The 15000-nt window shown below is 45.3% G+C and overlaps 1 protein-coding gene across 1 annotated transcript in view; it reads right to left on the bottom strand.

The window, feature by feature from the left end:
- LOC143290256 (uncharacterized) overlaps positions 1-15000 on the bottom strand; it is a 26543-nt gene that overhangs the window by 9008 nt on the left and 2535 nt on the right. The window contains exons 2-4 of the mRNA XM_076599599.1: positions 1548-1823; positions 859-1023; positions 329-619 (exon numbers count right to left, since the gene is read on the bottom strand). Of these exons, the coding sequence (XP_076455714.1) occupies positions 329-619; positions 859-1023; positions 1548-1823 (732 nt within the window). The remainder of the gene's footprint in view (positions 1-328; positions 620-858; positions 1024-1547; positions 1824-15000) is intronic.

Genomic DNA, 15000 nt, shown 5'->3' with positions numbered 1-15000 from the left:
ACAGTCAGATCCAGAGAATTTTTCTCTATTCTTTCTTTCCTGCTTTCTTTCTTTCCTGCTTTCTTTCTTGCTTGCTTTGTGCGAGTCACACCGTGTCTGTCAAGCGCTTACAGCTTGATCTATGACTGACGATAGATGTTATATACATATCAATATGCACAAAAGTATAATTATCCACAGCTTTTTAGAAGTATCAACAAGTATGGAAGTATAAGTATCCACAGCTTTCAGTTTACAGCTATCATTCACGAACATACCTCACAACAACAACATGCAGCAGCCCAAATTAAAAGTCACGGCAAGCAGTGTATCCGCCAAATGCACCAACCTGGGTGGCGATCATAGGGGTGGCCGGGTACCTTGCCCTGTGCATTGTAAGGGTGGCTAGGTACCCCATTTTGTGAAGAATCCAGTGACCCAGCTTCCTCTCCAATCTTGTCTTCTTGCTGGTGAAATCCACGGCTGTTAAGTTTGCTGTCCATGCCGTCAATGAAGTGTCCCTTCTTTGAGGAGTGTCCTGGCTTAAACACTGCAGCAGTAGCAGTCACTGAAGAAGTAGTGGTGGTGGTGGTAGTTGTAGAGGTGGTGGTGGTGGTAGTGGTGGTGACGTTTTCAGCAGCTGTTATTCAAAGGGAAGAGGTACGAATCAATCATAAGTTTTGATGACAATGTGTTTATCTTCTACACATACATGAACACACACACACACACACACACACACATACGCCTACCCACACCCACACACACACACACACACACACGCACACACACACATACACCTACCCACACCCACCCACCCACCCACCCACACACACACACACACACACACAGAAAAAAAAACGAAGAATCTATACTCACGGAACTGACAAATGTAGTTGAAGTGGTAATTCATTCTGCCACAAATATAATCATGCCAGCGCCAGTTCTCACGGCGACGCATCAAGGCGCAGTCCTCCACAGAGAAGATGCCGAGGATCTTGCTGGGCTGATTATATGCCCAGTTGGCATAACGCACCTGCCTCCCTGCCACACACACACACACACATACACCATCAGGTATCCTGTTCCCCACCTGTGCCCCTGCCACACACACACACACACACACACACACACACACACACACGGAAAGACAGCAGCAAATACATCAATCGATCAGTCGATACAATTTCTTTCTTATTTTCACTTTTCGTTCATGTTTCCTCTGTGTGTGTGTGTGTGTGTTTCAGAGGGAGGGGTTCTCTCTTTCTAATTCTACCTCCCTCCATTCCTCTCTCTCTCTTTCCCGGTCCCAGTTTCTCTCTCTCAGCCTCCCTTCCTCCCTCCTTCTCTCTCTCTCTCTATCTCTATCTCTCTCTCTTATTCATTATTTATTCACACTTATTTCATTTATCATTTTGTGTGTATGTGTGTGCCTGCGTGTGTGAGGGCATGGTGTAAAGAAGCTTCCAGCTTATCCATTCTACCCTCAATAAAACATTTGTCATTGTCATTGTCATTGTCTCTCATGCATCCTCCCTTTCCATCCATCCCATTAATTAACCACTTACCTGACGTCCACCGCCACCTCCCTTTGGTGTACCTGGCTCCCAGCCACACCCCCTTCTTGTTCCAGCCCAACTCCTGCGAGTTGAGCACGGAGCTAATGAAGGCCATAGTGTCTGGGTTCTCCACAGACAGCATCTCACCCCCCAGCTCCCAGCAGGAGTCCCGGGCATCCCCCCAGTAGCGCTCATGGTCGACGAACAGGTAGCAGTTTCCGTTGTGCACTTTGGCAAAATGGCTGCTTTGTTGTACAGTGAGGGGACAGCCAGCTTTGGATCCACCTGTGGGACAAGGAAGCGGTTGTTTTGTTGTTGTTGTTTTTCTATTGTATTTGCATGAGGGAAAATGTGTGTGTGTGTGTGGGTGGGTGGGAGGGGTATGTGTGAGAGACAGACAGACAGACAGACAGATAGAGAAATAGACAAGAGACACAGACACAGAGACACAAAGAGACAGCAAAAGACAGACAGAGAAACGGACAGAGACACACACTGAGAAACATAGAGAGCAACGGACAGACAAAGAAATAGACAGAGACACAGACACAGAGAAGGGAGACAGCGACAGACAGACAGACAGACAGAGAAATAGACAGAGACACAGACACACAGACACAGAGAAGAGAGACAGCGACAGACAGACAGACAGACAGACAGACAGACATAGACACAGACACAGACACAGAGAAGAGAGACAGCGACAGACAGACAGACAGACAGACAGACAGACAGAGAAATAGACAGAGACACACAGACACAGAGAAGAGAGACAGCGACAGACAGAGAAAAAGACAGAGACACAGACACACAGACATAGAGAAGACAGACAGCGACAGACAGACAGACAGACAGACAGAGAAATAGACAGAGACACAGACACACAGACACAGAGAAGAGAGACAGCGACAGACAGACAGACAGACAGAGAAACAGACAGACACACAGACACAGAGAAGAGAGACAGCGACACGACAGACAGATAGACAGACAGAGAAACAGACAGAGACACAGACACAGAGAAGAGAGACAGCGACAGACAGACAGACAGAGACACACACACACACACACACACACACACACACACACACACACACACACACACAGAGAGAAAGAGAGACAGAGACAGACAGACAGACAGACAGAGACACAGACACACAGACACAGAGAAGAGAGACAGCGACAGACAGACAGACAGACAGACAGAGAAATAGACAGAGACACAGACACACAGACACAGAGAAGAGAGACAGCCACAGACAGACAGACAGACAGACAGACAGAGAAGTAGCAAATCTAATGCTTCATTGGTATTGTAGTGTGTAATAATCTCACTGTGAATTTGGGTCCAACTATATGTTCTTGTCTTTCCCTTTATATTTTTTTAAGTGTTTTCAGCATTTCTCCTCCTCCTCCTCATCTCTTGAAGAAAAGGAAAAGGAGTTGATAGACTGGCAAATTTTTCATCTCAACAAAGGGATAAACAGACCGACAGACGAAAAAAAAAATCTAACACAGAGACAATATCAGATAAGACTCATTGAGGAAATGAAACCAAACTCCAACACTTAAGTGTTAACATCCACAATTAATCATTTCAAGTCACGTCACACAATACATGGTGAAGAAACAATGCAGTGCATTGTTCTCTACTTTCTGGCCAAATGGAGACATCATGTGCAATATCCTGTTGCTGAACACAATTCTGCCATTGTATGTTAAGAGAAGTCCACCCATTGTACTTCAAGAGAGGGAAATAAATTCTGTCATGTCCATTCATACTTCACAGAACAAAATTCACACAGGACACACAGTCCCAAACCAAAATGGACCTCCATAGCAATGTCGACATCGTCATCCTCTTCCTCCTCCATCATCATCAATATAAAAAACAAAACAGTCCCAAAGTCTGTGGCCTTTCATGCCCTGCTCTCATGGAGACCTCAGTTTCGATTACCCCTCCACCTCTGTGCTTGGGGTGAGTCCTGTCAATGTCTTCAGTGTCGGCAGATTCATGGGGGGCTGTTGTTTGAGGGACGTGGTTGTGGTCTCACCTCTGAGAGGGCCGCTCACTCAGTCTGGCTCCGCGACTAAGCCATAATTGTCATTAGTAGGGGGCTTAGTAGGTGGTGTCCTAAGTACGTTAAAACAGAAAAGGCAGCACTGAACACCACCGAAGTGACTCAGCAGCAGTGCAGGGTCTCCTTTGGTGTGTGGCCTCCTGGCGACCTAACATCGATGGTTCCCTGTGGACTGCCAATGCTGGAACTGTGACGGACAAACCCGGGTGTGGCTGTGTATGGGGGGAATCTAGAATGAGCGGTGTGGGAGTGATGTCACTGAAACAGTGCAGATGATGGGGCAGCAAAAAAAAAATTTTTTTTTTTTTAATTCACACAGGACTGACCATGCTGCTGATACAGATGATAACCCCAAAGACAAAAAAAAACAAAACAAAAAAAAAATTTGATAATCTTTGATCATTCGTGTGTACTACTTTGTTTTCTTCTCCCTGTATATTTACATGACCTCTCATGTACGTTGCAGCCCATATATGTAAGCTGAATATCCTCATCCTCATAGCTGTGTTCTAAGAGAAAATATTTGAAGAACATTTTTCATTCATATATTATTATATTTTTCAGCTTCATTGTCATTTTTCATATCTTTCTATGTGTAGAATCATTCAAATGTGACTGCCACTGTATGAATGAAATTCTTTTAAAGAAATATATATATATATATATATAAAATATAAAAGAAAATGATTGCCCTGGGCATAAGAAAAATATGACACTTCTGCTTTTGAAATGTAAACAAACAAAAAACAAAAAAAAACCCAGATCATACTTGGAGAAGTATGCAAAAAAAAGAAAAAAAAAAAAAAGAAACTTACTGCTGTTTCAAATTCACATCAGTTTCTGATATACAAGTATTTTTGTTTATGCATATTACTGATAATCCTGTAATAAAATTAGCACTTCTATTTCTACATTTATATTGTGTGTTCAGTCTTTTTGTTAAAGGCTGCTGGATGGTAATAAAACTCTGTGTGTGTGTGTGTGTGTGTGTGTGTGTGTGTGCTTGCGCACATGTTTTTCTTCCTTTTTCTCTTTTTTTCTGTGTATCTTATTACCAGGCTTATGACTATGTAGTATAGAGCCCTGTTCAGGGCAGTGACTGGATGTATAAAAACAAGCCAGTGCTTACCTATCATCCTTGAAAATAAAGAATTTTGTCTTGCCTTGTCTCTCTCAATGTCTCTTTCCAGATATATATATATAACATTATAATAATAATAAAAATAATATATATATATATATATATATATATATAGATATATATATATATATATATATATATATATATTATATACATGATCTTCGCTTCATGTACATTTTCCTTCCCCCACCCACACCCACCCCACCCTCTCTCACACCCCAGTCCCTCCCCCACCCGGTCCCTTATCAACCCCAACAACCACAGCCCCGCCCACACGTGCAGGCCGGAGGCTGACAGACGGAAACAGGTGATCACACAGCCTCCACCCACGTACTTCCCCACAACCTCCCACACCTACATAGCAATGTAGTTCACGACCCCCACCATCACACTGCCCACAAAACGCAGAGAGCGTGAATAAATTCTTCGCATCTTTTGCGCGGCGAGTGGTGAAGCCATGAGTGTGTGGCTTACTGTTATCATAAGCTAAAAGCATGAGAGCCGATACATTGTCGGACACCAGGAAAAGGGGGGTGGGGGGGCGTGGAAACAAACCACCATCCATCAGTTTGGCAATAAAGACTCATGTACTTCTTTTCTTTTCTTTTCTTTAAGTCGACACGCTTTGACAACTTCTTGAGACAGAAACTGAAACTAATGATCGGCGCCAGCATATACGTTGTGCTCGACATCAAGTCAGCTGGCTTCAAACAGGCGGCCCATTGCCAACACCACTTTTGTCCTAATCCTCACCCCCCCCCCCCCCCACACACACACACACCCCCTTTTCTTTTTTAGCAGATTGGTGTCGTGATTTATTTTATTTTGTTTTTGTTTTTTTAAGCGGGGATGGACAAGTACGGCTGGACATCTAACATGTAATTATCAAATACAGGATCAGGATCAGGATCAGGATCTGGGGCGTTGTTATATACAACTACTTAGCCATTTTTGGCTTTTTATGCCCCTTCACATTTACTCCTTTACATTGTTGGTCAGGTCGTTGACTAGCTCAGTCATTTTATCCATCAAAGTCATATTTCGCTTTTGTCAATAAATCGTGTTTATCTATGAGGTTCTTAAAAGTATTTATACTAGGTGCACGTTTGATATTGTTTGTTAATTTGTTCCAATAATTTGTTACTCTGTTACTAAATGTAAACTTTCTGAGATTTGTTCTGGAATACTGTTTAAATATTTTGTCTGTACTGTTTCTTGTAGTGTCTACCTTTGGAGTACAAAAAAGCATGCTTTGTTTACATCGTCAAACCCATTTAATATTTTGTACGTCTGTATCAAGTCCCCTCTTACTCTTCTTGCTTTAAGTGATGGTAGTTGTAAGTACTTTAATCTTTCTTGATACGAATAATCTTTTATGCTATAGACCAGCTTTGTTGCTCTTCTTTGAGCCCTTTCTATGGTTTGTGACTGCTTTATTTGCGTTGGGTACCATACAGTGTTTCCATATTCTAGAATAGGTCTTACTAATGTACAGCTTTATTGACTGTCCAATAACAGGATGCATGCTGCTAATTTTGGATGTGATCAGGACTGTTTTTACTATGCACCAACAGCTTCTGTCTTGTTTGTCCTGAGAGGACAATGCCTCGCGCTGTCCCGTCATACAGCGCACGACAGTCGCCGGAACCGGATTGCCGGGCCGCTGGTAGTGTTGCCACGCCAACGCAGACTCAGTCTACCGGTTTTGTTGGTTGGGTTTTTTCGGAGGGAAGGGGTGTGTGTGTTTTTTCTGCACTCGATTTAGTATTTTTCAAAAAAGTATATCTAACTGGAAAATAATTATTATGACGTGTCATGTTCATTATGATACAGTATGCAGTGTGCAGAGATCCGTGCCAATTTTATCCATAGAAATAATCTAAAAGATAATAATAATGATAATAATACTAATAAATAACAATAATGATAATAATAAAGAAGGCGAGCATTATGTACTACAGTATATCTATGGGAAGATCACTGAATGTCAGTCAAATAAGCTACTTGAAGAATTCGCTGCTGTGTAAATTCGCTTCAAAGAGTTCACGAGCTAAAATGCAGCTGCTGGTTGTTGTTTTTAATTACAGTAGCTGCATAGGAATAAACTCAGTGGAAAAAAACAAAAAACAAAAACAACACACAAAAAACCCGAATCACATTCGAAACCCATGTGAAAGCATACGAAACAGCCGCCAAACATCTGTGTGGGATGCATGCACTCATACAAACATTTTATTATGTCAAACTGTTCCCCAGCCGGGAAGGAACGAAATACTTATGGCGCAGGAGTGGCTGACATAGAACACGTACAACGTGAAGAGAGAAGACGGCTTATGATGGCAAACACACGTTCCCGTTCGTTGAAAACCGCTACCACAGACAGAGAGCACGACTTGTGGAACTTAATCTTCCCCGCCGCATGTTCCAATTACGGCAGTGGGATGGGCCATGTTTTGCTCCATCCGGCTGAGCTAGCTGTCGCCTCAAGGTCTTGATAGAGGTGCACGCCCCCTCCATTTATTCAAAGACTCTCTCTCTCTCTCTCTCTCTCTCTCTGTATATATATATATATATATATATATATATGTGTGTGTGTGTGTGTGTGTGTGTGTGTGTGTGTGTGTGATCGTGTTCGACTATGACCATCAGAACAGCAGAGGAGGCAACTGCTACCCCGACTATTTGGGCCAGAATCTGATTATAGTGGAGTGTGCCAGTCTTGCCCAAGTTACATTCCACCCTCTAGACCAAGAGGGTTTTAGGACAGTCGCGTTGGGATGGCTCCCAAAAGTCAACTATATAGCCCCCATTAAGGCTGCAGCACTAAGAGCCAGTGCAATCTTGCCTCCTAGTTTGAAAGTCATAGTCCATCACTAAAGACTATAAGCTGTAAATGATTTCCCATTGCAATGGAGAAACCACAGATAATATAGCTCTCACTATAATGGTATTTGCTTTATATATTTAGATTTTCTTTACTCGATCCTATGTCTTCATACTGGTGACTTTTCAAGGGGTGCCGGTGTAATCATTGTGGAAACCTTCCTGTGATCTCAGTCAGCTTCAAAGGCCCATGCTCCCCTTCAGTTCTTTCAGTTTTTCCTGTTCGTCCACAAACTGCATGGCCGTTAGCTGATCATGACAACTCGTTAGATGACAGGAGAAAGAGGTTGGAGACAACACCAGAGATGAAGTAACATTGACTGTTGAACTGCGGCTGATGTGACGGCAACACTCCCCCTCCCCCAGCAGCGCTCCTCCCTCACACACACACACACACACACACACACACACACAATCACTGAGAGACAGACAGACAGACAGACTTCTTTTCTTCTGTCGCGTTCGTGGGCTCCGACTCCCAACATTCACTCGTATGTATACATGTATGAGGAGGCGTTTACGTGTATGACCTTTTTACCCTGTCGAATAGGCAGCTTAACTCGTTTTAGTGGGTGTACATGCTGGGTATGATCTTGTTTCCATAACCCATCGAACGCAAACGGACACAGAGAGAGGCAGATGTAGGGCCCACAAAGACAGAGACAGACACATAGAGACAGAGAACAGAACGCAAACGGACACAGAGAGAGGCAGATGTACAAAGACAGAGACAGACACATAGAGACAGAGAACAGAACGCAGACACAGAGAGAGGCAGATGTACAAAGACAGAGACAGACACACAGAGACAAAGAACAGAAAGCCTCTTTGTTTACATATTACCACACAGGAAGTGTCTGGCACAGAAGAGAAAGCCTCTTTTGCTTCATTTCAGCACCGGAAGCCTCTAACAAACCGAGGAAACCTAATCACTGTGAAAAGCACCGTAAAGATCAGGCCCCCATATCTGCCCCCATAACTCTTTGGGCCAACTCCAAGGCCGGTAAACTTCAGCAGCTTGGCGCCTTCTGCACAAAACAGGTCAGGATAACAGGACCCAGCCAGCCGATAACCTGCTGACATAATGTTCCCTCTCTCCCTCACTTCTCTTCCTGCCTCCTACTTTCGGCTACAGTAACAATCAGGTACGGCGCTGGCAAAAAAGTAAGCTGTGACTTGAAATTGGTTACGACAGTGGCAAAACCTTAAATATGGTACGGCAGTGGCAAAAGAGTTACATCAAGTTGTAACCTGAAATTAGGTACGAAATATGGTACGACAGTGACAAAACTTGAAATATGGTACGACAGTGACAAAACTTGAAATATGGTACGACAGTGGCAAAAGAGTTACATCAAGTTGTAACCTGAAATTAGGTACGACAGTGGCAAAAGAATTTCATTAAGTTATAACTTGAAAGTAGGTACTACAGTGGCAAAAGAGTCACATCAAGTTGTAACTTGAACTGTCAGATTTGTATTATGGATTTCAAATGTGTAACATGTAATAAAACTGTCTATGATTTCTAACTTGTAAAAATAGTGAATAATTTGGAATTGAAATCGCAGACTTAAGCATCAGTAGCAGGCAATAAGTATACATGTCATATGAGCTCTTGCAATGAAAACAAACTAACAATTATACCCGGTCAATAAAAGCATTGTATTTTGGGGGTATTTTGATTGTTTTGTGTTTGTTTTGTGTATTTCGTGGTAATGCACCAATAATGCGTCACTCACTGTAATTCCTTGACCTACATACTACTTTTTAACACATGCGCAGAGAGAGAGAGAGCGGACAGAGAGAGAGAGAGCGGACAGAGAGAGAGAGAGCGGACAGAGAGAGAGAGAGAGAGCGGACAGAGAGAGAGAGAGAGCGGACAGAGCGGACAGAGAGAGAGAGAGAGCGGACAGAGAGAGAGAGAGCGGACAGAGAGAGAGAGAGCGGACAGAGAGAGAGAGAGCGGAGAGAGAGAGAGAGAGAGCGGACAGAGAGAGCGGAGAGAGAGAGAGAGAGAGAGCGGAGAGAGAGAGAGAGAGAGAGAGAGAGCGGACACAGAGAGAGAGAGAGAGCGGAGAGAGAGCGGACAGAGAGAGAGAGAGAGCGGAGAGAGAGAGAGAGAGAGAGAGAGAGCGGACACAGAGAGAGAGAGAGAGCGGAGAGAGAGCGGACAGAGAGAGAGAGAGAGCGGAGAGAGAGAGAGAGAGCGGACAGAGAGCGGAGAGAGAGAGAGAGAGAGCGGAGAGAGAGAGAGAGAGAGCGGACAGAGAGAGAGAGCGGAGAGAGAGAGAGAGCGGAGAGAGAGAGAGCGGACAGAGAGAGAGAGCGGACAGAGAGAGAGAGCGGAGAGAGAGATTGGCAAGGGGTTACAACTGGTCAAAGCCACGGTCGATCGGTTGCTTGGCAACCTGGTGGGTGATTCTACAAACGGACTCAACAAGATCACTGCCGTGCCAGTAGTTCTGCGAATGCCGGGTTGTTGTTTTCTTTACATCGACGATGGCCGCATTCCGATCGATGTGTTCTTGTGTTTGCAGAAAGAATGTACGTGGGTGCTGCCAGTCAGGCATGCAAATGTAATTATGCTGATCATAACCAGCTTCCTCTCGCCTGCCTCCCTAATCCTCTCCATCCGCCACTGATCCCCCTTCCCCTACCCCCCCCTCTCTCTCTCTCTCTCTCTCTCTGTCTGTCTGTCTTCAGCCAGCTGTTTCACCCCCCTCCAACCAACCACCCACACTATGCCCACCCACACACCCACACACACCTACCACCATTACCACACCACCCCACACACATTCGGTAGGAGGAACAAAATGGGAGGAAATGCCTCAGTCCAGAGCCCGGCTCGTCGACGTTTGATGTTCAGAATGCTGAGAGTGAGGCGGTGGTCCCATGGTAAGGATTCTAAAGGGACGAAACACTTGACTGAGGGAGGCTTCTTCTCTGAAGACCTTGTATTGTCCAGCTCTCCCTGGAGTTTCTTATCACCTAAATGAAGGCCATTGCACGCAACATCATAAAAAGTCAGGGGCAGAAAAACGTCCTTTGCGGTTTTGGGATCTGTTCCCCTTTCTCCATGCAATCTCCGGACACGGCTTTGCCATCTGACACGTCGCTGGCTATGGATTGACACAAGACATGTGGACCTGCACCTCTCCAGCAGTTATATGTTTGGAACTTTGTCTTGCCATAATGCATCCATGATGGGGTATCCATGATACGGCAGAATATTCTATTAAAAACATGAATCAATCAATCAATCAATGAGTAAATGAATGAAGACAGCAACAGCAACAAAAGACAAAACCAACAAAAAACACAAAAACCGATACAACATCAGTCATCATAGCTGTATGACCACCCATTCACATGAACGTGTATGACTGACACAACAACATCGGGTTTCTGACCTTCCAAAAAATCTGGATTTTACATGCTTCAAATTATATAATCTATTGACAGATTTCAGCATTAAAATGATATGGGGGGCATGGGAGGTGTGGGGGGGGACTTCATGATTCAGAAGACGGCCAGGTTAACCTCTCATCAACTGAGTAATGAATAGATGAACTCCGCTTCACCTTTTGTGCCTCCCTCCCCCACCCCCACGCTCTCCAGACCCCCTCTCTCTCCCTTCTGCAACTGACCGGGTGAAATATGGCTGACAGCAAACTTTCCCACGACCCTGGGACATCTTTAGGGATCATGACTGTGTGGGACAATACCCCCCCCCCCCCTCCCTCCAGCCCACCCCCCTCCCTCCTCGATCCCTCCTCCCTCACTGTTTTTTTTTCTGTTACCAGTCAGGGGGTTTTCTCCGGGCCCACGCCCATTCCTTTTGTAAGAGGCGCATGGGGGCGAGGACTTTCCCTTGTCCTTATCCTTTTACCCCTACACTATCTTACTGTTAGTTTTGAGACGAGTTCTCTCTCTCTCTCTCTCTCTCTCTCTCTGTTTTTTGTTTTGTTTTGTTGTTGTTGTTGTTTCTTTTGGGTTTTTGTTTTAATTTTGGTGTTAGATGTATGCCTGTGCATTGGGTGGCGTGGGGATGGGGGTGGGGTGGGGGAGTGTGTGTGTGTGTGTGTGTGTGTGTGTGTGTGTGTGTGTGTGCGTGCGTGCGTGCGTGCGTGCGTGCGTGTGTGTGTGTGTGTGTGTGTGTGTGTGTGTTTTCGCACGTGGCTGGTGACATGCCAATTCACATGTTGCAGAGAACTCTCTGGGGACACATCATCGCCCTGGGTCCGCACTGACATTCCTCATCCTCAGTCTCTGGCTGCCATGGCAACTCTCGCAGGCTCGCCTGATTCAGTCTGCTTTATGCAAAGTCCACTGCCTCGTAAACAGAACACATTCACGACCTGGTCGAGCTGCAGAAATTGTCTGACAAGTTTCGGAATTCGATTGTTCGTCAGTTTGTTCGTATGTGTAGTTCTCCACCTTCTGTGTGTGTGTGTGTGTGTGTCAGTGTGTGTGTGTGTGTGTGTGTGTGTGTGTGTGTGTGTGTGACAATGATGATTTGTGACAACGATAATAATAATAATGACGAGAGTAACAGACATATATGTGATGATGATGACAACAACGACGACGACAGCGAAGACGTAATGCAGCCCCATGTATTGTATAATTTCCGTAAACAAACAACACAGATAATTCACAACAACAACAACAACAAGAAGACACAACGCTCTGACAAGAGTTACGTGGTACGGGATAGAGAAGATCTTGGCACTGACGTCAAACACTACCGCTGTTGCGTCAGTAACAGAAATGAGGAACCGCTGCCAGTGCCGGTGTTTTTATTCCACAGTCATCGGCACCTACATTCACTTTCCTTGGCACCCGCATAAATTCCTGTCGAAATATTCACCACGAAGTATGACGTGTCGAAACCGCAGTGATGGACTGCTCAGTTTACAAATGAATTATCCATGTCGGATCAAACAGTTTGTTGTTGTTGTTTTCCCTCATTTTCTCATACCCTTTTGGATATGGTGTCCTCGGGTAAAGCTCGCTGGTTATGATGTGAAGTGGGCATGACGTCAACGGCTGAAAACTCTCTCTCTCTCTCTCTCTCAAGCTGGCAAAATCGAGCCAAAACCACAGATGTCAACTGCTGAAAACTCTCTCTCTCTCTCTCTCTCTCTCTCTCTTTCAAGCTAGCAAAATCGAGCCAAAACCACAGACGTCAACTGCTGAAAACTCTCTCTCTCTCTCTCTCTTTCAAGCTAGCAAAATCGAGCCAAAACCAGACGTCAACCACAGACGTCAAAACCACAGACGTCAACTGCTGAAAACTCTCTCTCTCTCTCTCAAGCTAGCAAAATCGAGCCAAAACCACAGGGGTTATTCCGGTTTCTTGCAGACTAACATCACAGAGAACATCAAGGGTTTTCATTCAATAAAGAATGGGAACAGCTGGAGACAGCACGAAAAGGATGTCGTTGAAGCAGAAATAAAGACAGAGAAAGTAGGAGAAAGGCTGCGAACATGAGGACGGGGTGGCGAGGGGATGTCAGAAGGGGTGGCGAAGGGAGGAGGTTGGGGGAGAAGGATGGAGGGGGTGTGGGGGGGAGGGGTATGCCTCTGACGTACGTGCAGCAGGCTGTGCAAACACGCTGGGGTGAGATGTTAACGGTCTAGTGACGTAAGTGGCCGTTGGCTAAGAGGCAGAAAGCAGATGTGCACTGCAAAGTAAAAACGAAGTTTTGGGGAAGGTTGTGGAGCGAGAGTCTTCCTCAGTCACTGGCGATGCCGCATTGTGCCAGACAGTCTGGTTGTTGGTGTTGTCAGCGTTCTTGTGTTCTGTCATTGCAGGTTTGTTTGCTTGATGTTGTTTTTTGTTTGTTTTTTGGTAGTGGTGGTGTTATTGTTGATCTCTCTCTCTCTCTCTCTCTCTCTCTCTCTCTCTCTCTCTTGTAAATGAACACACATACATGTGCGCGGTATATCAGTACACACACACACACACACACACACACACACACACACATTCTCTTCTCAAGGAGAAATCCAGATGAAAAAAAAAAAGTATCTACTTTGCCGTTTATCTGTTAACCTTGGAAATGGATGATTCAAAAGTTCATCACCTCCCCTTTCCTCCTTTCCTCTTAATCATCCTCCATCTCCTTCTTCCCCCTTGCTATACCCCCCTCCCCCCGCCACCCCCCACCCCCTCAGACCCCCCTTGTGGCCACCTCGCCCCCCAAACAGTCAGAGGTGTGGTGAATCATCCCTATCTTTTTGTGGTGTTGAGGTGACGGGGCCTCCGCCCTAGTTGTTACCCGCCTCGCCCCCCCCCCCCCCCCCCCACTTCTAGAACCAACACACACACACACACACACACACAAACACACACACTCACACTCACACAAACAAACACACACACACACACTCACACTCACACAAACAAACAAACACACACACACAAACACAAACACACACACACACACATACACAAACAAACAAACACACACACATACACAAACAAACAAACACACACACACACACACACACACACACACACACACACACACACACACACACACACACACACACACACACACACACACACACACACACACACACACACACAATGCCGGCGCACTATCATCGCTCCACTTCAGTCAAGAACCAACAATCGGACGATCGACATGGACGCCAAGATGAGCACCACAGTGATGGCACGGGTCCAGGCCTTCATGGATCCATTCCAACACTTCCAGCAGCCAGCGCTCTCCGCTGTTCTGTTTGTGTCGGTCTGCCGTCTTCTTGGCACGTGCAGCACGATCCTCCACTCACTGTTTAGTGTTGCTGCTACTAGGGGGGCCGTCACGATGGCGAAATCGCCGACAGTGACTCACAGACACTGCCTGAGTGATGGTTGTCATGTTTCAGAAACGGTGGCCGTGTCAAGACTTGGTCCAGTGCCAGGACAGTCTGGATCCATACTCTTGTGCTGTGGAGACCGATTTGTGTGTGTAGAAGGGTTGAACAACGGGTCATGGCTACTGTATGACGGCATGTCGACTCGACCAACTGACCTTCGATTCACTGTGGGTCAGTTGTGAATCATTCATTAAATGGGCCAAATTTCACTTTGTTTCCTGTTACATAATCAACTCTTCGTGGTCAGACATTACATGCTATTCTAAGAGCGTTGTAACTTGTATATGGTTCAGTTGGTTAGAAATAATAAATTTCATAACATCTTGAACTGATGTCATGATGTGTCATAATTTATTATCCACTTCCCCGGCCTCCAAATCTGGGCCAGTTGACCCCTCCCCCTCTCTTTCTGTGTGTGTGTGTGTGTGTGTGTGTGTGTGTGTGTGTGTGTTTCAGAGTAGACAGA

The sequence above is a fragment of the Babylonia areolata genome, chromosome 1 (genome assembly GCF_041734735.1).
Source record: "Babylonia areolata isolate BAREFJ2019XMU chromosome 1, ASM4173473v1, whole genome shotgun sequence".
Lineage (NCBI taxonomy): Eukaryota > Metazoa > Mollusca > Gastropoda > Neogastropoda > Buccinidae > Babylonia > Babylonia areolata.
This window is presented reverse-complemented; position numbering and strand designations above follow the sequence as displayed.